Source organism: Bubalus kerabau, chromosome 6 (assembly GCF_029407905.1).
Source record: "Bubalus kerabau isolate K-KA32 ecotype Philippines breed swamp buffalo chromosome 6, PCC_UOA_SB_1v2, whole genome shotgun sequence".
In the NCBI taxonomy this organism is placed as follows: domain Eukaryota; kingdom Metazoa; phylum Chordata; class Mammalia; order Artiodactyla; family Bovidae; genus Bubalus; species Bubalus kerabau.
In genome coordinates this window covers 96,678,359-96,704,328 of record NC_073629.1, presented here as the reverse complement: position 1 = coordinate 96,704,328, position 25,970 = coordinate 96,678,359, and the positions used below count along the sequence as shown (strand labels likewise).

The 25,970-nt window shown below is 38.9% G+C and overlaps 1 protein-coding gene across 7 annotated transcripts in view; it reads left to right on the top strand.

The window, feature by feature from the left end:
- The window catches only part of ELAVL4 (ELAV like RNA binding protein 4), a 161,436-nt gene that overhangs the window by 63,081 nt on the left and 72,385 nt on the right, over positions 1-25,970 (top strand). Inside the window, exon 1 of one of the 7 annotated variants that reach the window (XM_055585947.1) lies at positions 8,961-9,153. The exons of the other annotated variants lie outside the window; for them this stretch is intronic. Within the exon in view, the coding sequence (XP_055441922.1) occupies positions 9,145-9,153 (9 nt within the window). The 5' untranslated portion in view covers positions 8,961-9,144. Of the gene's footprint in view, positions 1-8,960; positions 9,154-25,970 lie in introns of those variants that run through there. 7 annotated transcript variants of the gene reach the window in all.

The following is a 25,970-nucleotide window of genomic DNA, read 5'->3' as shown; positions in this document are numbered from 1 at the left end:
CCATACATGACCACTGGAAAAACCATAGCCTTGACTAGACAGACCTTTGTTGGAAAAGTAATGTCTCTGCTTTTCAATATGCTGTCTAGGTTGGTCATAACTTTCCTTCCAAGGAGTAAGTGTCTTTTAATTTCATGGCTGCAGTCACCATCTGCAGTGATTCTGGAGCCCAAAAAAATAGTCTGACACTGTTTCCACTGTTTCCCTATCTATTTGCCATGAAGTGATGGGACCAGATGCCATGATCTTCATTTTCTGAATGTTGAGCTTTAAGCCAACTTTTTCACTCTCCTCTTTCACTTTCATCAAGAGGCTTTTCAGTTCCTCTTCACTTTCTAGATGCTTAAGAAGTGTTAATTCGTGTTTTGGATTTTTTTTTTTTTTTTCCATAGAAGTTCTTACTGAATAAGAGGTTGTCTTTCCCACAGTCATCATATCATAATTTTCCTCTATTTACAACTTTTAAAAAATGGAATGGATTCAGTTCAATTCAGTCGCTCAGTCATGTCCAACTCTTTGTGACCCCATGAACCACAGCATGCCAGGCCTCCCTGTCCATCACCAACTCCCGGAGTTTACCCAAACTCATGTCCATTGAGTCGGTAATGCCATCCAACCATCTCATCGTCTGTCATCCCCTTCTCCTCCTGCCCTCAATCTTTCCCAGCATCAGGGTCTTTTCAAATGAGTCAGCTCTTCACATCAGGTGGCCAAAGTATGGATTCAGAGGAGATCTCAAAAGGGGTCTAACTAGAATGAGCTGACTGCCAATATCTCCTTCCTGTCTTCCTTTTCAACCTTCATACCTATATGAAATACTCTCCACTCTTCAGAACAAACCCTGTCATTCTTTAAGCCTACCTTCAGTTTCAGCTTCTCTCATGAAGCCTCCCCCCATCACTCCAGATGATATCCTCACCATTGACTGCCCTTCAGTATTTCATTTTGATACTATTTTCTTTACATTCTTCCTTATACTATTAGGATTTATGCATAAAATGAAGCTCCTTTCCCAGCCAGACTGTAAGCTCCTTGGTGTACATTGTGACTTGTATTTCTTTGTATTCTTTATGCTAAGAATTTAGCACTGAACTTCACCCACAGGACCAAGTAAATGTTTATCTGCAGCAGAAATTTTTCATTAGAATTGGAACAGACAATTCAGCCTTTCTTAGTTATTATTGTCTTTTTATTCTCTAATTATTTTGGGAGACTTTGAATTGTATTTTCTTCAACAAGATTGCCTTATCTTGTAGCTAGGTACTAATTCATACAGTTTTTCTGTATTCTCCATGTTAATAATAATAACTACCATTTAGAGTGCTGCCTCCACCAAGCCTGTATCTACTTAATTCTGGAAACAAACTTTAATAGAAGTATTATTTTACCCATTTTTACAGATGAGGCTATTAAAATTTAAGGAGCCTAGCATATTATTTCCTCCTGAGAAGGTTTTTGTGCATGCGTGTGTGCTCAGTCAATCAGCTGAGTCTGACTCTTTGCAACACCATGGACTGCAGCCTGCCAGGCTCCTCTGTCCATGGGATTTTCCAGGCAAGAATATGGAAGTGGGTTGCCATTTCCTACTCCAGGGATCTTCCCGACCAAGGGGTCAAACCGATGTCTCCAGCATCAACAGGCAGATTCTTTAACACTGAACCACCTGGGAAGCATCAAGAAGATGTTCATCAACCCCTAACGAATCAAAAGTAATAGGCTGTGGGATAGTATTTGAGGTGATGAGTGTGACTATTGATCTTCATTCATTCCCTATGACTGGAGTGCCGTCTGGAGCCAAGCTCTGTACTGTAAGGGGCTGAGAACAAAGAAGCTGATTCAGTGTTTGCTGAGCAGATACTCTATATAAGAGGTTTTGCCAATTTTGGAAGAGGAATTTGGGGACAGGGCTGGGAACTCAATTGTGCCTGCTTAGATTTTGTGCTTTGTAGCTTTAATTCTTTATTTGTCTCTCACTCCAAATTTACAGCCTGGTCATAATGAAGGATTAAATGAGATACATTTGTGAGCATGCCTAGTTAGAAGCACATTGCAAAAAAAACCTTTTGAACATTTTTAATTGAGAAAAAAGTCAAACATGCCTTCCATCTTCCCTTTCCTTTCTTTTTTAGTCTGTGCCCATCTTCCTCATTCATTCAGTATGTGTATACTATGTATCTTTTTCTGTGATTGTAGAGGGAAGCTCTTACTTTTTTAAATGAGGAAAACACCTTTCTAGAATTCTTAGCTATAAAAATTGTCACTACTGTGATGTTGAATGAGATTGTGCATATCAAGTGCCTAGCACAGTGTCTGGTATACAGTAGACTCCTAGTAAATCAGCAGTGTTTATTCACATTTTTAAGTCCTACTATTTCTTTCTTTCTTTCTTCTTCTCTTCCCTCCCCTCTATTCCCCTTTACCTTCATCTTTCCCTCTTCCTTCTACTTCTCCTCTCCCTCCTTCTTCCCCAAATTACCTACCTTGTCTTTTATAGCACACCTATTTTTTCATTTGTAGTTACAGAATTATAAATGAGTCCAGAGTTTTAAAAGGTCCTACATTGAATTATTTTCAATATTGTATTAATCTAGTTAAACACTATATCCTTTTGTGAATATTTATATCTATACTAGGGTTTTTTTTTCCTTTGTTTTTTATTTTTAGTACAGCTCATCTGAACTGAAATGGAAAAGCCTCAAATCCCTTAATACAGGGGTCTTCAGAAATCTACATGTGTCTGCACATTGGCCCTTCTGAGTTCTCTTAAGTGATGATGAAGAATATATCAGTGAAAAGTCCAGTCAGGGACACCCCTAAATTAGATTTCTTGGATAAATGTGTATTTACCATTTTTTAGAATTTTGTAAGTAAGGCAATTTTCTTGTTTTTTAAATTTTCTTTCCCAGAAAGACACCCTGGTTATTTAAGAGTGTGGTCAGAGGCACATTTGAAAAATCATGCATTGTTTCTGGAAAAAAGCCTCTGCTTTCAGCTGCTATTCTAGCATAGGCTTCTGAGTATGGTAAGAAAGCAGGGAGATCAAGTGTGTATCTACCATTCAGTTAGTTTCCCTGCCTAGGTGAACTCTTGGCCATTTAAGTGAACTAGACATCCATTTGTCATATTTCTCACACAGTAGCATTCTTACAGCTATTTCCACAATCCATAGTAGATAAAACTACTTAGGAAAGAGAAAGGCATCACACAGTCAGGTCATATATTAATATCTCTAGTAGAACATCAACAGTGAGTTCCTGATCATACTGATAGACTCTGTGTCATTCTGGCAGGTTCTTCTTTCCTCTGTGGTATGTTTGCATTTTCTTATAAAATTTGACTTATTGTTTCTACAAGAAAAAAAAAAAACTAGACAAAACCAACACCACAATTTATCAAAGAAAAATTAGGCTTTAAATTTTATCAAAAGCCCTTAAATATAGTATGCCATTGTCTGGGCATACTGATTGTATTTTCCCTAAAAGAAGAAATGCCAGCAGCTCAGGTTTATTTTTCAAAGGAAGAGAGAGAGGATAAAAAGAAATTGAACCACAGGAAAATGTCAGGTCATAGTCACTGATGACGCTATTTAAATGATGTGCCATAATCATATTAGACCAGAGCACAAGGAATTCCTGAATTCTGCATGACAGCGAAGAAGGGCTGGCAATTATCTGTGTGTGTGTGTGTTTGTGTGTGTGTGTGTGGATATGTGTCTGTTCACTCTACCTTTCCACCCCATTTTGCTAATTCAATTGAGGGGCAAGAAGAGGTAATCCAGACACCCAGAACAGGAGGGAAAGGTCTGCAGCTGTGCTCGAAGGGACTGGTGTGAAGAGAGAGGCTCAGTCTGACTTGGAGTTGTGTACTATTGCACGTGAATGCTCTGGAACTGCTCTAATCGACTGAAAATGAGCCGGCTACGGTCATATGGAACAGGTCTGTTTAGCCACATCGCTGGGTAGCATGGCAGATGGTAGACCGTCAATGGGTGGTATTGATTGGCTGGATTTGCCTTAGGGTAACAAGACTATGGGTCCTTAAAAACCCACTTCATCTTATTTTCCTTTGTGCAGCTACGTACAGTTGTGGTTTTCTCTTCTCACTCCCCCAGCCCCCAATATCTCCTTTTTTCCCTTTCTAAATCAAAAGCCTTCCTTGGTAATCAAAATAGAGAGGTTACCTTGAGATAAACACTCTTTAAATTATCACCAAGGCAAGAAAACTCGAGAATATTTTATTTACTAGGCTGATTACATTTTAATGTTTGAAGAAAGTGACATTTTTAAATTAGTGTTTAAGGCATATGGTGAGTGTACAAATTAGCTTATTTCATACAACCAGAATTTGATGAGAGCAACTCCTCCTTCTCACTCCCCAGTTAAAAATTGTCATTTGAAACTTAATATGTGCGAGGAGGTTAAATGGTATTAAGAGATGCAGACTTGACTTAAAGATGAAAAAGACAGTTACTGTTGTATGTGGCTAAATGTTATCTGGATGGGCTGGGAAAATACTAGTGTTGACATCCGTGTTTGCAAGAGGATGTGAAAGTTTCAGGGCTTTAATTTTGTCCAGCCAATAAAACAAAATCCCAGGTATCTGTGTGTGTTGGTTTCTCTTTTAGATATGAGGGAACATAGAACGGTGCTTGCTTGCTCTGTGAGTAATAAAATCCTCCTTAAAAAACAAGCCATATAATGATATAAGTGATGAGATTTATTTTTGTCAGGTGGTTCTTTATCCTTTTAACATCATTCCTCCATCACTTGGGGCTTTCAACTTGAGACATTCTATTTATTCCTGGCAGAGTAGCAGATTAATTGGGATAGAATTGTACAAAGGAGATGCCAAGTTTAACTATACAGACAAAATAGTGCACAACAGAATTGTTCCATTTCAAGGTGGATCCTAGGGAAAAGGAACAGCACTGGGGAGATATATGTGATTAGTTTGCTCTTGTGGTTGTTAATAACTATTTGTATAATTGTGTTCTAAAAAGAGATGCTCAAGGCTTAGTTTTTTGTTTGTTTCCAGTATCTTTCAAGCTTGTGGTTACTTCCTATCATGAAACATCATAGCAAATATTACTCTGAGAAAAGTTAACACCCTTAAACTCTTGCCTCCATCTTGTGTGTGCTTCGCTCATATGCACACTTTCAAATTGGGTTTTATCATGTGTCAACATTTCTTTCAAAATATCTCCACGAAGATTTTGGTTTTCCCCCCTTGCTCTGTGTTGATTGGATTTTCCTTCTTCATCCTTTGCTGAATGAAACAAAGCTTGTTTGCATTTCATTCTTCACAGTTCTTATTAGAATGGGTGGTGGGGTTTTGTTTCCTCACTATTAAGTCAGGAGAGGGGATTTTATTTGTTTATTTTGACAAGACACAGAGAGAGATACAAGACAGATGCCTGTTAGGATGCTGGCGTTTCTCATGTTACATCCTACACCAAGAGCTATTCCAAGGGAAAAAAAACACAAAACAATCTTTTAAGATGGTTCATTTGAATCTGTGCACTCTACCCACCTGGTGGTTATACAGTGAACTGTTACTTTAAAGAGTAGTTTAAACACCAGCCATGTTTGGGGCAGGCTGCTCTTGCAAAGAGAGCAGTACATGTAACAGGAGTCTACTGTGTGTGAGATAAGGGGAAAATTCAGCTCACTGACTAGAGGTTTTAATGTGTGAACTCTAGGGAAATAATATATTGACTGTTCCGTGGCACGCAAGAAAATTGAAGAACCCTTTGCAGACGGAGTGCTTTGCAAAGGATTCTATCTGTTTCTCTTAAAACAAAATCTGTGGCAAGATGTTTGAAATCAGCAGGACGCTTAATGCTGCTTTGTTAAATAATGAGGTAATATTTTGTCACTTTTTTCTGGGCAGCATCTGTTTTTTTCCCCCCTCTTCATTTTTTCCTGTGTGTTTATGAAGGATTCCTTTTTTTTTTTTTCTTTCTTTCTTCTTTTTTTTTTTTTTTTTCCTTCTCACTGAAGTCAAGGAAATACAATTCACGCTTCCATTTCTGTTCCTTCCTTTCGGTGCTTTTGGAGAATTTGGTTGTCTTTTTTTATTTGCAGTTTCAGCCGGCTGCTGTTTCCTAGCCCATTGTGCCACGTAAGGCTTCTCCACTGTGCGGAGTAGGTAGTTATTAACGCTGAATTGGCTTCTGGTACAGTCCATCTGGACTCTGTATGGGAAAGCTGTCTGCCGGCGACTGATGCTGAGATATCTGCAACCTTTGGGATGTGAGCATGGTGGCGAGGGGCTGACTGATAGGAGATTACTTCTTTTAAGGGAAATTGTTATTAATGAGTCAAGAAACTGCTCATTTATGGTAAGAAGGATACAGCGGCGCTGGCAGCCCCACTGCTCTAGGATATCATTTTTAGGTTGCCTTTGCTGCTGGAGTGAGACAAGTTTCTTCCCGTGGTGGTGGTGGCTTGTGGTGGAAAAAAAAAAAAAAAAATCATGCATGACTGGGAGACTCGCCTGCCTGATTCTTGCGATAATATATTGAGAATCTGTTGCTTTACAAATGTCACACCACTGATGTAGCGGCCAGCCCCTCACTCTGAAAGATGAATGGTACTATTGGAAATGCAATAATAAGGTTGACTTTTCCCAACAATAGGATTCTGCCTTTGTCTTTAGAGAAAAGGCCTCTGAGGACATTTGTGCGTTTGTTTGAGGATTCTGTTGAAAGACTTTAGAGTGGAGGTTTTTGGAGAAGTGATCGATGTACAAAGTGCATGGATTTTTTAGCCTAGCAAAACCAGCTAATGATTTATACTGTAATATACACTTACTATTTTGGAAAAGTGGCCGGAATATCTTCTGATACACCTAATGTTAATTTATGGCTCACTAAGCGTGCTGATATTAGTATGGATGGGAAAAAAGGATTTTAAGAAATTCTGACTTTTATAAGCTCCCAAGAAATATACAGTAAATATTTTGTTCCCAGTAAGCTGTTTTTATTTGTGTGTTTGTCAGCATTGTGTTCATGTTTACTTTTCACAGTATCTTGATATTGGTGAAATTGCACTCAGAGTTTCTATTGTTGATTTAGGGCACCTGTACCTGCTCTGGGTACATATACTGAACTCTTTAGAGTGCATAACCTGTGCATTTGTCCTTCGTACACAATTCAAAGGATACTGTAGTACTATTGTGACTCGTAGGACTCTTTATACATTTGTTCAAGAAATTATTTTAAAAGTTTATGTAATTCAGTATTGTTCCACTTTATAGGATTATGGTTTTAACATTTCTACTTTTCTGTTTCATGTACTTTCATTTCTAATAGCTGAATTTATTTATATCCAAGTGTAATTGTTCATATTGTATGTATAAGAGATATTGTTTTATGGTGTATCTGTATTTATAACATGTGTGTGTATATCTGTATATTTGTGTATTTGTATCTGTGTGTTCGTGAAATAGTAGCTTGGAGAGAATAGTTTTAATTTTTAATGTAAAGGTTATTTCCTTTGATAATAATTTTTCACAGACCCATTTATTCTTGGACTTTGAAGCCCAGAGTGTAGCATGATTTTTGGCCTGGCCTGTATTTCCACATGGCCCTATTCTATCCCGCTGTCAACTACAGCCAAAGATTAAAAATTGTGTTAAACTATGACTTGAGTAATATTTGTTACTTCTGTGTATTTATTGAGGAACAAATTGACTAAATTATGAATTAAATAAATAGTGATAAAACAGCCTTTGGGGTAAACGTAAAGCATAAACTTCTCAGATAAGCCACTTTAAAACCCAAAGTAGAACAACAACAAAAAAATTATACTACTGAAGGCTTGGTAGCATAGAGGTTATGAAATGTATAAAATAAGCAGACAAACTGTATACATCACCACACACTATTTTAAGAGGCCAAAATAAAAAGACATCCTTGGAAGGAAAGAAACAAAATCATGTGTTCAGTTAAGATGAGCACTCTGCACTGGTTATGAAATGAGGCTGTTGTCAAAAGTGTATTTTACCCTTCTGTGAAGCAGTACAGAAAGCAAAGAGAGAATGTGTTCCAGTAGATTTTTAAAAATTCAGATCATGCCCCCATCCAAGCTGAGAAATAAATTCATTTAAATAAATCATTCATCATTCTGTTTTGAAAAACTCAGGCAGAAGGCAGAAAGGTAGAGGGTGGCAGCTGACCCCCTTCTCCCCCAGCTTTTTTTTTTTTTCTGTTTATGAGGAAATAGTTTTCTGAAGCAAACTTGTATGAACCTAGTTCACAGAGCAAGCCCAATTCTTTTAAGACGCTGGCCATATTAGCTGCAGAAGGAGCATTACTTACTAAAAATCAGCAATATTGGGAAATAATGAAGTTAAAATGTAGATATATTTGCACATTAAAGTGCTTTTGTTGTATCTTTAAGCCCAGAGGCAGATCATTAAATATGCATTTCGCTAGAAAGCAACTGTCGAAAAAGATAAGGTGGTTGAAAACATTCTATGAGGGAAAAGCCCTCCTCTGAGGGGTGGGGTGGTACAGCCCTCAGGACAAGGGCAAGGGAGAACACTCCCACTGTTAAGGCTTGTAAGCCGCCAGTGACCTGCAGTTGTTACGGTACTTTTGAACTGGGAGGAGGGAAAAGGTAAAAATACAAGTATGGCTGTTGTTGCTTCAGCCTGGCCTTAATTACCAGACACAAGAAGCAGTTCAGAAATCTGGTCTCTGTTGTTGTAGAGGTCACCAAATCATTAACATCGTCAATCTGGCAGTAGCTAATTTAAATAGCACCTGATGTTGCAACGCCTCCCTTCGTTTCCCCAGCCAATCAGATCCTGGCTTCGGCTGACAGATGGTCCCATAAATGGATGTAAAAAGGGGAAGCTTCGAGCCAATTTCAGCAAGGCTCTGTTCAGTTGTTCTTATCTACATCCTAGAATCGGGGGTTTCAGCTCACTGCTCCTTTTCTTTCTTTTTTTTTTTTTTTTTTTCCTCTCCCCCCACCTCCCCCCATCAGATAATTGATTTACTTTACAATCATCCACGCTGTGTTTGTGGATCTTTAAAAATATATAACAATAGTAGTCATTTAAAAATATATTCTGAAATCTTTGCAATTTTTAAGAGAAGAGTCGAAGCTCTGCGAGACCCAATATTTGCCAATAAGAATGGTTATGGTAGGTATGACTAGATTTATAATCTGTTGTTTGTGTTGCTGGAGGGAAGAAAAGCATCTCCACCTTGACCAGTCTTATGCTTGCACAAGAGTTTAGTTCTCTGCTGCTGTTTGGTTCCTACATTTACTATCTCTTTTGTGTAGGGAGTGCGGGTAGGTCCTTTTATTGAGAAGCAGAGGGGAAATAGATTTTCATTTTTAACAGGTCATTGTCAATTTTCCCTTCAACATAAAGGTGGGGGTGGAGAAGGGGAGGTGGGCTGAAATAATTGCTGGTTTGCTGAAAGAGGTTATATTACATGAGACAATAATGGCAAAAGAAGGATTTTCTTTTTTTAAGGGAAAGGGAGGTTTGTCTATGTGCCTGGGTTTTGTGGGGCTGGAGGTGGGTGCAGCCGGCTTAGGAATCTCTCCATTTCTGAGCTGGAAATTTAAACCTTGCGAGGCAGCTCCTGAATCCTGAATGTTGAGATGGGCAGTTGTGTTTCGGGGGACTGCGCAGTCAAAACGGCAAAGAGAGTGATTTATTTGGGCTTCAGTAAATGCTGCATCTTGTATTTCAAAGAGTTTCCTGTCATGACCTCATAAAAAAGAGGAGGCGGCTTGTATGTGTAGCGGTGCCTGGCGTGTTGAGTTGTTGCTTCCTTCTCTGGGCAGCAGCTCTGTTAGAAGGAATGTCAGCTTTTACATAACGTTCCTTTCCGCTTTTGACACACTGTGTGAGGGTCCATCTTCTTCTGATCCCAGATGGAGTGGAATGGCTTGAAGATGGTAAGTGAAAAGAGGAAGGCAGCTTGGAGATTCCAGCCGTGTGTGTGTGTCTGTATGTGTGTGCATAAGGATGGTGGACTGTGCATTGTAAATCACTGTGCAGATCGTTTGTGTATGTGTGTGTTTGTTAGTATTTCTCTTTTCTGAAAACCAGAATCCATCTCCAAGTGTGATGGCACTGCATGCACACAAGGAACACACACTGTCTCTTCCATCAAACTCACATTTTAGCCAAGGAAGGCTGGTGTCTTTTTTGACAATCACAGTGTCACCATCACTGTTGGCTGGCGTGTCCACTGCCTCTGTGAGCTTTCAATGGAATTGCACGACTGTTAAAGTTAAAGGCACATTTCTTTCTCCGTCTCCTGCTCGGAGTGATGGGGAAGGCTGGGAATGAGGGGTGGAGGAGAGGAGGTGCAGTACCAGCAGATGCAATTGTGGAACAGGACTTTTAGATGTGGAAGGGGAAGTGGAAAACCTTTCTGCCAAAGTAGTAGATCTATTTTTAGTATCATCTTTTTCTGAAAAAAAAAAAAAAAAGAAGAAGCAGGGAAACTCCTTGAGTCCCGCTCCTGTCGCCTGATGTTGACCCTGAAGATATGGCACAAAATGGCACAATCAGATGCCACGGGTGCCCACTTTGACTTTGAATTTCACTAGCAATAGCTTTCACGGGATTTCAAAGCTGGTATGGGGGAAGGCTGTAAATTCATATCAATCTCACTTATTTTTTGCTAGAAAAGCCTAGGGAGGACTTTTCGCTCTGCATAGATGTTATAACAAAGCTGTGGTCTTTTTCCCATTCTTAGCGGATTGCCTTTGTCTGGCTGCTTGTTTTGATGGGTGTAAAACAAATAAGATTAGACCGAGCAGCCCAACTGAAAGCGATAGCTGGGAGGAAAACCCAATGAAAGGTTGCCGGGGAAACGAACAGAGGAAAAGCCGAGTAGGGAGCAGGTGGCTATCATGAGAACACACTGCAAACAGTGTAAAAAAAGGAGGGGGGGGGGGGGGACAGGACCTCGATTATCTTTGCTGTTCTTTGTGGCCGGCCCAACTTTAATTATTCTTTATAAATAGGTGTTAATTACATTTCTAACTCTGGTTTACAGTGATTTTTAGAAATCTATTTTTAAGCATCTGTTCTGTCTCCCCTGGCTTTTTTTTTTTTTTTTTTTTTTTTTTGGTTTAAAGAGAGAGAGAGAGAAGGAGAGGGGGAAGGGAGGGTAGGGAATCTTGCTTTTTTTTTCCTCTCTGCCTCACTGTCTTTCCCCCTTTTCCCTGCTGTGAAATTGTACGTGCGAAAAATCGCAAGGAATCCTGTGAGGCCATTTGAAAAAAATGTAAATTATATTGAATGAAGTTGACAGAAGCATAATAGTGAACTCCCACAGCTGATACGTTCTGCAAATGATTTCTTCGAAATTTCCAGCAAAATATCCATAGGAGAAATATAGGTAGAATAGATTTACCCTAAGCAATGATTTTGTGCTAGGCAATATTGGTGTTTTTACTAAATCAGATATTGATACTACAGTTCCAGGGAGTTCACTGTATCTCTTATTTCATATCCCGAGTAGAAATTACTTTTTTAAAATAATACATGAAAAGCTATATTCTAGTCTACTACTTCACCTTCATCTCTATGCCTCCAGCCGCAGGATCCATCAGGCTGTATCCTTGCAACTACTGCCTTCCATTTGGCATTTGGTCCTAATCCTGGTCTTGGCATAAACTGAGTGAAAAGCTGATTTTTTTCCAGCGTCTCTAAACGTCTGGGACCCATGCATGCACTGGGTGATAGGCATCTCTCGCTTTTTCTCTCTCAAAGTGTGCTTTACTAGTGGTCTCTTTCTCATGATGGTGGGTACCAAAAGGACTGAAAGATATATTACTTAGGTTAATAGAAGGTATCATAAAAACAACTGAAAGTATGATCTATTATGGTTTCTTCCAGAGAGATAAATTAGGTACATGATAATTTTAAGCCCAAGAAAGAGAGATTAAAAGGCACTGAAATGTGTTAAAAGGTTGGGAAATATAACTGGCTGTATTGAAAGTACTCTTCATTTTACTCTCTCCAATGCAAATCTCCGCACCACCACCCTCCACCCCGATTCTTTCGTCCTTGCAGATGCTTATGTTTTATCCTCTTATTGGGGGATTTTTAAAATTTGTTTTGACTGTCGAGGTAATAATAAATAAACTTATTTTTTTTTTGTCATACACTTAAACCTTCCTCTCATATCATGAATGTGTAACCATATGTCGCTATTAAAAACAGAATAGTTTTCTGATTCTCTCGAATGTATTTTTTCTGAGAATTTTTTGGTATGTTTTAGTTAGGGGGAAAATAATTTCTGTAGGAAATGTCACCTTGGCTTGGGTTGTAAAAAAGACACGTGGTTCTACTGCTGACCTTCTTCGCGTCTTTGTCTTAAAAATATTAATACATACTACCTGCATGTGGAGGTGTGTCTTTATGGAAACACAAAGCTGAGTGTGCATTTATTAAGAAATGAAAATCTGATTGGGAATATTTCTGCAAAAAACACCTGACTACATCACAGTTTTAGTAATCAGAATGTTCATGTATCTTATTGTAAAATAATGCTTAAATAATTTAGTATTTAAATTTTTGAATGTAGATGGGTAAACAGCTGGAAAATCTCTTTGAAAATCATTGATTTATAGGACAATGTTAATATCTCATTAAAAAACTAGCAAGCAACTTAACCATTCATTTGTGACCTCAGTTCCATTCATTCCTAACTGCCATTCCTTCAAGTCATCCTCCTGACCAGATATAGATGAGTTTGCTTCTGTTTGATAGTTTTCCAAAGCCCTAAAACTTTTTTATCTTCCTGTAGCCTTTCCTTGGTCCTTTGAATAGTCAAGGATTTTATTATGATAGGAAGACCGTATTGTTGTGAGGTAATAACAATAGAATATTTTTTAAAGAAAGAGAAAGAAAATGGGCTACACAGTTTAGTATTAAAACTCCGTCTTGAAATAGAGTTTGAGACAGGTTAGACTTCAAATATTTTAAACTTAGCATTTCTATTGGGGATAATCTATTTAAATTTTTAAATCTGGAAATCATTGCATGAATAGTGCTCTGTGTGTGTGTGTATTTAATACCTCTAAAAGAATTTATAAGTGAATCAAGGTGTTTTACTCAAGTAAGGGTTACCATGAACAATAAAAGGGTTTCTTCAGGGCAGGTCTTTTTCTTTGGTTTGATTTCTTCCCTTTGCTCTTATTTCCTTGTTGTGGGTGGGTTCTCTTCCTATATGTAGACCAAAAACTGTTCCTTCCATGAGGAGATATGTTGATATGCTGCTCCAGTTAGCCCTTGGTATCTTAATGCCTTATTTTAATTAAGAAAAAGCTGAAACAAATTATCAGTGTGTACTGCGAGTAAGAAATGGTGGTCTTGATAGAGGTCACTGTACATAGACAGAAGTACTTTGGCCTTGACAAATTTCTCTATCAGTTTCAATGATCTGTGGCCACTAGGCACTTAATTTATATGCCTGGACACTTAATATGTACATTTGTTGGCGAGCTGGCCAACGGATTCTAGACACGTGAGTGTGCGCTGGCAAATGCTGCAATGCAGTATTTTTTCCCAATGTCATTGAGAATTTTGGGGGATTGAAGAGACATAAACAGTCCTAAGCTTTTATCTTACTGTTTTCCAGTCGATGGGCCATATTGCACAGAATGGGCCAATTCCCCTTTTGAAAGTGAAGTCAACATTTTATTGCCCACTATCCATCTCCCATCCATTTGATAGATTCTGTGTGTGTGAGCAAAATTGTGTGTGTGTGTGTGTGTGTATGTGTGTGTATATCAATGTAAGCATTTGTGTTTCTGGAATCCTGCACCTGTCTTAGGCTTTCCTTATTTGGTATTACCAACTGTGTATACATACTTGCAAATATATGTGTGTATAAAAATGGAAAGAAAACCAAACTGGGCCGTCTTCCCATAAAAAGTGGCTTCTCTTCCTTACAGACTCCAAGAGTTTTCTTATTAGAAAAATACAAAAATTCATCCGAAAGACCTATCTAAACCCCTTGGACCATTAGTAACCAAACACCTTTCTTTAGTTGTGGTTTGAGAAACCATATATGTGCAGATTCATAAAAATATTTGTACACTAGATGCTGCCCTTTCAACCAAGCTTTTGGGTTCAAGTTAAAATATATGTGTATATGAAAGGAGAATTGTGTTTTCTTTGGGAGCATTTGCACCTAGTCTTTAACCATTGGTAAAAACGAGGAGGAGGTCGGGTGGCTTCTCGTGCTTCATTTTGTGAAGTGTGTGTGTGTGTTTTAGGAACTTCCTTATATTTTTTAAATCTCAGTGTATTTTAGGGGTAGAGAGCTTTTATAGGTGAGCAGCTTTCTAAGGGTAAAAGGAAAGGTGATCTGTGTGTGGCTGGGAGTCATCACAAGCAGTAATTGTCATAAATTAGCCTTCTAGAGGTGGAAGGAAAAATGAAAGCTGGAAGACAAGAGTAGAGAGGGGTACCAACATGGGTCTGAACCTTGCCGACATAAGAGATAATGAGTGATAAATCAGAACTGGTGCAGTGCGGGATGCCCGATAATTTCTCAGAACCTTGACTTTGCAGGTTCATTACTTCTTTGCTTGCTTGTTCACACCTTTAATTATATCCAGTTTGGGATGCTAGCTGGGGGCACCGAAGATGAGCCATTTTGTTTGTTGTTTACTTCATTAAGCATTCAGGCAGTGTACTCACAATAGCTTTGGAGCATCAGCAATAGGAATCAAGCACTTTGGAAATGGAATTGTTACAAAAGAACAAAAAATGAGAAAGCAATCAGTCAGCTAGCTTGCTTTAGATGTTCACATCCACTCTGCCTAATGGTAATATTTATGCTGTTCCTTGTACATTCATTAAGAAATCACTTATGCAGTGTCAGTGCTCTGAATAGGCGATGGCTCTCTCTCTCTCCCTCTCTCTCCCCTCCCCATCTCTCTATCTCTGTCTCTCCCCATGCCCTCTCCCTACTCCTGAGATTTTTACCTTTTGATGGACCATTTTAGCACTGGCCATTTTTGCTTTGGGGAAGAGCATTATTCAGATCTTCATGGTATCAAACACCAGAAATATTTTCCCCTCTAATGTGGATCCCCGCCCCCTGCAAGGATCAAGAAAGATTGAATGCTGAAAAAAGAATTCTTAAATAAATTTTGGTCGAAAAAGCAGTGAAAATGTTGAAGAAATAGGGTCAGAGTAATTGTTGTAGTTGCATTTTTGTCTTTTGTTGTTTTAGGAAAGCCTTATTTTTAACCGCAAAAGTAAAATGCAAAATTAGCAGATTTGATTTTTTTTAATGGACAAAAATTACAAGTCATAGGTCTCTCCTGAAAATAACTTTCTCTGGACTCTAGGTTTGAAAGTTACTTTTAAAATTGAATTTCATTTCTTAATTACTCATTTTAAAGCTATAAAATATACTAATTCATGAGGATTTTTTTCTGTAAGAGGTTGAGTTCCCTTTTTAAGATACGAGGAAGCAGAGAAACAATTCCAATCAAAATGGTGAATTCTAAAAAACACACCACAGTGTGGAGGTTGCTTCTGTTTTGCACTTTGTGGCTTTCAATCCACTCCTGCTCATTCCGAGTTAGTTACCTTCTATTGTCTGCTCTCTTGGAACAACTCACCCTTGATGTTATTTTGCCAACTGTATTCATAATCGAGGCTGGCTGCTATTTGTTGTTGGATGAAGAAATACTTGTTGAAGACTTACTATGTGCATTTTTTTTGAAATGTGAAACTGAAAGTCACCATTTCTTCTGACACTGATCAAAATATATTTTAGAGACTAAATCTCTGTGACTTAGGGATAAAAGGGAGTGAGGGATTTTCAGGTTGGACATCATTCAATGAGGTTTATGTCAAATTTTGGGAAAAGATCTGCTGAAACATTCAAGTACATAAATGTTTTTCCTTTTGTATTTTAAGAGTCTGTGCATGACTCTAGAAGATAAAAATAAAAACTCTTCTGGACATTTTTGTCTATAAGCTTTCATGTATCCAGATGTTCACTCTCAGGAAAAGGTAAAGTTTGGACAGCTGGAAGGAACTTGTCTATCTGCTATAACTTGACTAGATAACATATTAATTTTGCAAAAATAAGAAGGCCTTGCTTCTGACACAGATGATTCTCTGAATACATTTTCTCATGTTACTCTCCAGGGACGATTTGAGAAGATGGTGACCTCCTTGGCATACCACTATGCAAACTTTTTTTTTAAGTTATATAGAAGTATAGCTGATGTCACCCCTGTGTAGACTTTACGTTTGCTAGTAGAGAGTTACTTTGTCATGTACACCTAGATACTATGTGCAGTGTGTGTATATGTGTGTTTGTGTTCATGGGTGTGTGTGTGTGTTCTTGTGTGTGTGGTAGGGATAGACAGCCATGACCCTCAGTGTGTCCTGGGAAGTATCAGTAATGGCTTTTCAAGTAGCCTGTGTTTTCCTCAGCTGCCAGTCTAAACCCTTTAGAGTTTTGCTTTCTAATTTGTACATGAAAAATAACAGGCTGAGTTGAACTTTTTTTTTAGTGCCCCCTTTGAAGATGCAGTAGTAGTAAATACAGCTTTAATGATAAACTTTAGCTCTAAGTGCTATTTAAAAGTCTGTAGTGGAAAGCCTGAGAACTTGCAATCTTTACTAATGAAACTTTCATTAGGAAAGGACTCACTTAAAATGGAGTAAATGACTAAGTCCTGTAATTTGTGATTTTGACCAAATTTGACTCATCGTTTCTTATGTTACTTTTTGTAATGCAGCCAGCCACACATCTAAAATTCTGGATATTGTACATGTCTTCAATATTAATTATCTCTGTTAATGCACTGGGTACAGACAGTACAATTCCCATAAGTCCAGGTTCTTACTGTAACACTAAAACAAAAGTGATATTTATAAATAATATTGGGAAAGTTGTCCTCATAGTAACCGTTCCCCGAAGGAAGCTTTACATAAATGTGCATTTATTATTCACGATATTAAAAGGGAATCCTTAGCTTTTACTTTTTTAATTTGGGCTAAAATATGTAAATTGATTTTATTTTGAAGTTGCTCTGTTTTAGGTGGCTTTGGGGGAGGATAACTTTCTAGCTTGATTATATTTTAATCGTCTCTGTGGTAGAAAAAGTTCCAGGCCTGAAATCAACCTGGTTATTAAGATTAGAAACCAGAGGGCCAGTGTGCAGATGAGGCTACAAACTTATTACATCGACTTGGGCACATGTAGGAAAATTAGATTTGTTTCTAACTAGATACCACCCTTCCCATGTCTTTGTTAGCAGGGCCAGCTCAGATGCCGTGGAACCATGAGTCTGCCTCAGACTGCGAGAACCTTCACAGGGCATCTGTACTGGCAAGCCTCTGCAAAGAGTGCTCTGTCTTAGGAAACCAGGATGTGCAAAGAACTTCAGATTCAGGTGGACTTGGTTAGAATCCTGCCTTCTCCAGTTAGTAATAGGGTGATCTTGGATGAGATACCTAAACTTTCTGAGCCTCAGTTTCCTCATTTTGAAGATGGGAATGATAATGGCTAACTCAACAGAGGTTCAGTGAGGATCAGATGAGAAAGTATTAGAAGACAGTAGTCATACACAGGACTTAAAGATGCATAGAGGACATCCACGCCCTTTCAGTCTGTAGTCATTCTATCCACGCCAGATGTCCTGGAAAAGAGTAATATTGCATGCTATGCTCACAGTCTCCTTCCTCTCCATGGAACTCATGAGGATGGAGGTTTTGTTTGACAAACATTGGTCTTTAAACATAGACAGGCCCTCAGTTCTTCCCTGGAGTTGTGTGGCTTTATTAAGTTTTCTGTATTGTCCTAGGCTTTTGCCTAGGTATGTCCATGATCACCTTTGGAATTAGAATTAACTTGGGATTTGTCATTAGAAAAAAGGTGAATATAAAATTAATTTTAGTTGAAGCAGTTTTTTTCCATTTCATGAAAGAGTGTGTTTAGGAACTTCAGAATTCAGCCTTAAAGAAAACAAAAGGAAGTTGATGGTTGGATAGCATCACCAACTCGATGGACATGGGTTTGAGTGGACTCCCGGAGTTGATGATGGACAGAGAGGCCTGGCGTGCTGCGGTTCCTGGGGTCGCAAAGAGTCGGACACGACTGAGTGACTTAACTGAACTGAACTGAAGGTTAACTGATATGGTCTCGTCTTTGATGTCTATAATAGATAGATAGAGTGAGTTATTTGACTTTGGCCCAGAAACCGACTTACTTTGGACCTATTTTTTCCCTTTATCACATCAGCTTTTCTTCCCTCTATCCCTCTTGTTTCCCCAACAGACTCAGTTTTGAAGTTCTATTTCTCAAGGAGTTGGAAAGAGGTTGAGGCAGAAAGAAGTTTAATGAGATTTTTCTAACTTGCCATCAGTTTTTCTCCTGCTTGGTGAGGCAGGATGATGGATGACTTTGGCAGTGTAAACAGCTCTAGAAGTGATCAGATTGACTGAGAGGTGTGGAAGGTGGGAGTGGAATGCTGGCCCTCAATTAATAGCCTCCCATTTGAAGGAAGAAAAGAGAAAGGGGGAAATCATCCCAAAGGTCTTGACATAGGTGTTGATCACACACATGTGGGAAGGGGTAGTGGGTGTCAGGACTGGTGTTAGGCCAAGCCTAATTTTATACCTTTTCCCAAGGCTCTGAAGCAAGAAATAAAATAGGCATATAAATAAATTCACGAACTGTTTTCAGTTGGGACCTGTTGCTGTCACCAGTGAGGGTGAAGAAATAACACATGTAGTCCCTTCAGGGGATTCAAGAATTAAAATGGAAACATGTTCTTTAGAATACTGTTTTAATATCATGGAATTTGAATTCCACTCTATATAATCATAGCAAGGATGTGAAGGGAGTAATTTTCTTTCCTTCAATTTAACACTTAAAACTAGGGGAAAGGATTATAAATTGATCTAATCCCCCAAGTGCCATTTTGCAGGCCCTATATTTTTATGAAAAAGATCCTTTACTGTAAAACAGACAACTGAACTTTTCTCTTTCCACATGTATACTATCTCAAAGCTTCACCAAGTTTCATCAGAGGATTTTGTAAGCAGCCTTTTATGTGGAATGCAAACTCTCTGGAAGAATTTGGTCAATTTTTAGATTGTGTTTATATGGTATAAATATATCAGTGAAAGATAGGGGCTTAAATTGAAGAAGGTAAACTAGAAGATGTTTCTGCATGTTTGGTCCTAGAAAAATCTCATACCTAGTAATCAAAGACCAAAACAAGATGTTTAGGTAAAGGATTTGAACAGGTGAGTGAACAGGGGAGGGGCAGGTGGATATTCTTAGGATCTCCTTCCCAGATAAGTGTTTGCATTATTTAAAAATGACACATATTTAAGCCTATACTTGAACCTCAATTCCTTCTTGCTTTATACCTCTGGCTTAAGGTTATCTGCAAGAAGGAAAAGAAAAAGACTTCTAGCTTAAAAGAGCTTTAGTAAGGACTCTTGAACAGGTGAACTTTGGAGACATGGGCTTGTATTTGATATAATGTTAATGGTACTGTTCCTGAACTGTCAGTTGTTCAGGAATAGAGGAGGAAGTTTACATTTCTAGAACTTCAGCTGTTCCCAGTCCAGTTCTGCTGTAATGGATCTGTGACCATGGAGATAATTTCTCGTATTCACTGAACATTGTAGGATAATTTTAACCCTGTGTTGGAAGTACAATCTCTTTAATGTAATTAAAGAAGGGACTGTTGGCCCCTTTTTATAGAAAAATAAAGCTCAACTGCCTGCCTTAGGTTACGTGTTTAGCAACATCAGAAGTCCTAGATCCAGAGTGTTTAAGAATACATCCAACTTGGCTTCTCGGGAAGCGAGGGGAAACAATTCCTTTTCCAGATCAAGTTATTCTATATGGAATCAGCAAACACAATTGTGTGTCCGTTGCATATAAACTACACTGTCGGTGCCTCCTGGGATGTCACAGTATTTAAAACATACTCTAATATAGTAGATAAGGATTATGACAGAATGTGAAAATTGTCTCAGCAGAGGAGGTACAATGTACAGAAGAGGGAGACATTCACTGTTGCAGGAAGGAGACACGGCTTCATGGAGGAAATGCCATTTGAGTGGGGTCAGGAAAGATGGATAGACAGAAAAATTAAGAGAAAGGGGAATCACAGATGGAGGAAATAGTATAAGTAAAAACACAGAGGTGGGAACTTATTTATGAAATAGTTTGGCATGAGTGCAGCATTTGTTGTTGTTCAGTTGCTAGATCGTGTCTGATTCTTTACAACCCCATGGATTGCAGCACACCAGGCTCCTCTGTCCTCTGCTATCTCCCGGAGTTTGCTCAAATTCATATCCATTGAGTCAGTGATGCTATCTCTCTCATTCTCTGCCATCCCCTTCTCCTTTTGCCTTCAATCTTTTTCAGCATTTGAGTCTTTCCCAATGAATCAGCTCTTCGCATCAGGTGACCAAAGTATTGAAGCTTCAGCTGCAGCAACAGTCCTTCCAATGAATATTCAGGGTTGATTTCTTTTAGGATTGACTAGTTTGATCTCCTTGCAGTCCAGGGGACTCTCAAGAGTCTTCTCCAGTACCACAGTTCAAAAGCATCAATTCTTCAGCATTCTGCCTTCTTTATGGTCCAGCTCTCACATCTGTACACGACTACTAGAAAAAACCATAGCTTTGACTATACAGACCTTTGTCGGCAAAGTGACGTCTCAGCTTTAATACGCTGTCTAGGTTTGTCACAGCTTTTCTTCCAAGGAGCAAGCGTCTTTTAATTTCATGGCTGCAGTCACCGTCTGCAGTGATTTTGGAGCCCAAGAAAATAAAATCTGTCACTGAGTACAGCATAGGATGTGTAAAGATAAAGCTAGAGAGACAGGTAAAAGCTATGGTTTAAGGTGATTTGGGTGTTTTGTCTTGGTTTTGGCTTTATTTGAACCAGTAGCTAAGAAATGTCTTAGATCAGAGGACTAGAGTTTCCTGATGGTTTTGCAGGGGGTCAAGACCTATCTTTATTGAGTCATGATTTCTCAGAAGTTGAAGTCATCATGAAGATGCTTCTAAATTAAATATTGTTTGTTGAGAGGGTGTCAACATTGAAGCACTTTTCTGATTATGGTGTGATGTTATAATGCTGCTGCTCATCAGTGGAGTCATACTGAGGATTGCTTTTAGGGTTACAATGGCAAAGAGCGGTAGAAGGGAAAGTACTGACTTTATTTCAGATCATAGAGAAATGTGCCATTAGAGGAGTTCACTGCATTCTCTCATCTACTGGTACTGGTGCTCATTTTGTGAGATGGGTGGCCAGAGAGAGGATGGTGGTAGTTTGGGAATAAGATAATTTCCTCCAGAATATAAAAGTACCCACTTCAGACTTTCAAGTGCATGTACTGAGACATGCTTGTCTCCTCTGGTAGTCTGGAAGCCCAAAGGGGCGGAGATCATGTCAAAGGTCTCTTACTTCAATGTTGGGTACATGGTAGGCACAATAAATGTTTATGGAATTGAGTTATCATAATCTTTTTAAACAGCTTGATTTACAGAGTTAGAAAACTTGTGAATCTTGGGTCTGTCCTCAGTTTGTGGGTCTATTTAGTCCAAATCACCTAACCTTTCTGAGTTTCAGTTTTTTAATTTGTAAAATAGAATTTACTACAGCTTCATAGCTTGATGGGAAGATCAGTTAAACTATATCCTTAATATGCTTAAACAGACAAGATAAAAATATTAGCTAAATTACTAAGTTCTAGTTTGCCTAAAGTTGTTTTACTGAGTCTTGACCAGAATTTTAAAAAATTAAAATAATAAATGAAATAGAAAATTTCAGTTGCTGGTACTTAGTAAGGGTATTATTTCGTGAAACTTTTGTTTTAGTTACTGATGTTCTGAGTTGCAATATGAAGTTGCTGTGTTCAATATATTTCTAACTTGTTTTTACTTTGTTAGATTGTGGTTAGTAAAGTTTGAAAAACACTGTTATAGATGACAATGAGCTCTGAATTTTCCAAAGGGAAAAAACTAGACAACTTTTTCCAGAGCTGTGCAATGCAAGTTCTCTAGTATCTTCCAAATTATTAAAGAAAGGACAACTTCTGATTATTTTAGATTTAAAGTGGAACATTATATCCTAAATCTTTGAAAATTAATGTCTACCCAATATATGTTGGTGCTCTGTATTAATTACAGTATTTGTTAACTAGCAAATCTCATTCCTTGGTTGAGCTCTTTTAGCTGAACCTGCAAAGTAATAATAATAATGAAAACAGTAAGTAGTGGAGGTGAGTTAGATGTAGGACTAGAAATAATGCAATTAGCTTTCACTAGTTGAGCTCTATGACACAGACACTGCGTCTTACAGACAGCATCTCTTTTAATCCTTAAAACGGCCTTAAATGGTAAATATTACTTTTCCTGTTTTATGGATGAGCTAACTGAGATTTTGGAAGATAAAGTTGATAGTCAATAATTGTTTGGGCAAGGATTTGTTTTGAACCCAGGTCTGTCAATTTTGTCTATTTCCAGAGCAAAATTTTAAAGAACTATTCAATTTCATGAAGTTGTAGTAAGATGCCTACTATGTGTTAGCACAGTACTCCTCTACAAAGACAGGTGGGTCAATTGGTCTTTACCCTTGAGTGCTTACTACATGTGCTTGAGATTTTTCTGTGCATGAAAGTAAGTAAAATGTGATTTAGTCATAAGAGGACAGACATAAAGACTCTCATACTAAATATTTTATTTTTGCAAGTACTCAATAAAGTGCCTGGCACATAGTTGTTATTTGCTATTGTTGTTCAATTGCCAAGTCATCTCTGAGTCTTTTGTGACCCCATGGATTGTAGCCCCCCAGGCTCCTTGGTCCATGGGATTTCCCAGGCAAGAATACTGGGGTGGGTTGCCATTTCCTTCTCCAGGGAATCTTCTCGACCCAGGGATCAAATCATGTGTCCTGCATTGGCAGGCGAATTCTTTTACCACTGAGCCACCAAGGAAGTCCCTGGCACATAGTAGGTATTCAATAAAGATGCACTAAACTGAATTGAAATTGGATTAATTCTTACCTGGTGATTGGGGAGAGAATGGGACAGTATTGGAGAAACTTTGTGCTAAAGAGTGTCTTTACATACAGTGTGGCAGATGTATCTCTCCTAAAGCCACTGAAACTCCTGGAATGGCAGCATGGAAAAGCCCACCAAAGTTCAAGAATTCAAATTATAAACTTCAAGTTTCATTCAGGCAGAGAGAACCTTTCCCATTTTAGAATGAAATAAAAATCTGTGACAGAGACATTTGGAAAATGATAACTGGAGGGTGGGGTTCCTTAGAATTAAAAATAGCATTAATTATTATTGTTGTTATTTTTACTATACCACTTACTAACCTTATAACCTCAAGCAAGTCACATTACCTCTCTGAACCTCAGTTTCCAAATTTGTAAAATATTTATCCCTCTGAGTGTTGTTAAGGATTAAATAGATCCACTTGATAAATATTTACTAAGCACTTGGTGGTCTCTGAGAATTTATTATAATAAAGGAGACATAGCCCTCTGCCCTCAAAGAACTGAGTGTTTGGTGAAAGTGCTGTGAAAGTGGGATTCAGATTCCTACCACATGAACAGGCCACCACTGAAAGAATGCAACACCCTGCAGTCTGCTTTGGGGCATGCCCCTTATGGTCATGCATGCCTCATTTGCATCATTAGAAGTTTAGGTTTATTGAGGGTGCTATGATAGTCGAAGAATTGATGCTTTTGAACTGTGGTGTTGGAGAAGACTCTTGAGAGTCCCTTGGACTGCAAGGAAATCCAACAAGTTCATCCTAAAGGAAATCAGTCCTGAATATTCATTGGAAGGACTGATGTTGAAGCTGAAACTCCAATACTTTGGCCACCTGATGCGAAGAGTTGACTCATTTGAAAAGACCCCTGATCCTGAGAAAGATTGAAGGCAGGAGGAGAAGGGGATGACAGAGGATGAGATAGTTGGATGGCATCACCAACTCAATGGGCATGAGTTTGAATAAACTCCAGGAGTTGGTGATGGACAGGGAGGCCTGGTGTGCTGCAGTCCATGGGGTCACAAAGAGTCAGACACGATTGAGCAACGGAACTAAACTGATGACAGTCATCTTCTTAGCCCCTCCTCCCCTTGGGACCCAGCCATGTCCACTGTTACAATGTTACCTTATGTAGTTGTCACTCAATGGATCCAGCCTAATTCAGCAAATATTTGTCAAGTTGGTTGCGTACTGTACTGGGGAAGAGAGGGTAACATTTGCTGAGCAGAGTTGCGTTTAAAACAACTTTGGAGCACAAAGGGGGAACATTATCATGAGGTGATGATAAACTACACTAGGCTAAAAGTTCCTGTGATCTATTCAGGAAGAAAATAGGGTCCCAAAGAAAATTTGGCAGCAAGCCTAACAAAAATAATGTATTCTTTCTCTTTCTTGGTGCTGTTTTGTTTGTATTTCATGGGGAACCACTGTATTGCTACAGGTACAGAAGTTGAGATGAGATCACAGAGATGGCTACCAAATAGATTTGTGGCTCAAAGCCCACCACCTTCACCAGGCCCAGGAGATCCTCCATGGGAAGGCCTTGCCCACCTTTCCAGAGTCAAGTCCTGTACCTCTCTGCCTTCCACTCATTCTACACTGTGGAACTGCACTGTGCTATGTGGTTCTTATGCCTAAACAGATCCCTGGGTCTCAAACATCCTCTGCTTTTCTTCGCCTGACTTCCTGAGACAATTTGGAGGTGATTTCTCACTCAGGAAAGATAGTCTGTGTGATGCCGGGTTAGAGCCTCCTCTGTGAGCACTGCCGGCATCCGTCCATCATTGATCTTCCACATGGCATAATCAGTTGCTGATTTGTCCATTTCACCACCACCTCAACACTTAAGACTGGGTTTATCTCTGTATCTGGCTCAGTAGGTGCTCATTAATTAATTGTTAATTAAATGATGTAGTTGGATGTCTGTTAGATTGTCCATAAAAGGTTCTTAACTGATGGCCTATTAAACTCTAGCTTATGAGACAGATGTTGGCCCCAAAGCCCCATAATCACTGACTGATTTTGATACTCCTGTTGCTCACCAACCACAGTTCTATAACTTTAAGTTGAAGATTTTGAGTATGTCTGTTTACATGAAACTTCTCCTGATTACCATGACTCATCTATGATTCCTCAATAATTCTTCTTTCTTCTAGACTCCTTATGTCACTTGCTCTTTGTACCACACAGTTAACAATGATGCATCACAGTGATAGTGGCCGTTTATAGTGTATGTGTCAGACTTTGCAAAAAGAACTTTGCTTAGGTTATCTCATTAAACCTCACAACAACTCCAGAAAGCAGGTATTTTTATTCCCATTTTGAAGAAAGAGCACCAAATAGCTTATATAACTCACATATGGTCACATGAGTAGGAAATGTCAGATTTGGAATTCCAAGCCTAGTCTGTTTGATTCCAAAGCCCATGTTCTGTTTCCTATTATCTGTTCAGTTCAGTTCAGTCGCTCAGTTGTGTCCAACTCTTTGCGACGCCATGAATCGCAGCACGCCAGGCCTCCCTGTCCATCACCAACTCCTGGAGTTCATGCAAACTCAGGTCCATCACGTTGGTGATGCCATCCAGCCATCTCATCCTCTGTCATGCCCTTCTCCTCCTGCCCCCAATCCCTCCCAGCATCAGAATCTTTTCCAATGAGGCAACTCTTCGCATGAGGTGGCCAAAGTACTGGAGTTTCAGCTTTAGCATCATTCCTTCCAAGGAACACCCAGGGCTGATCTCCTTCAGAATGGACTGGTTGGATCTCCTTGCAGTCCAAGGGGCTCTCAAGAGTCTTCTCCAACACCACAGTTCAAAAGCATCAATTCTTCAGCGCTCAGCCTTCTTCACAGTCCAACTCTCACATCCATACATGACCACTGGAAAAACCATAGCCTTGACTAGACGGACCTTT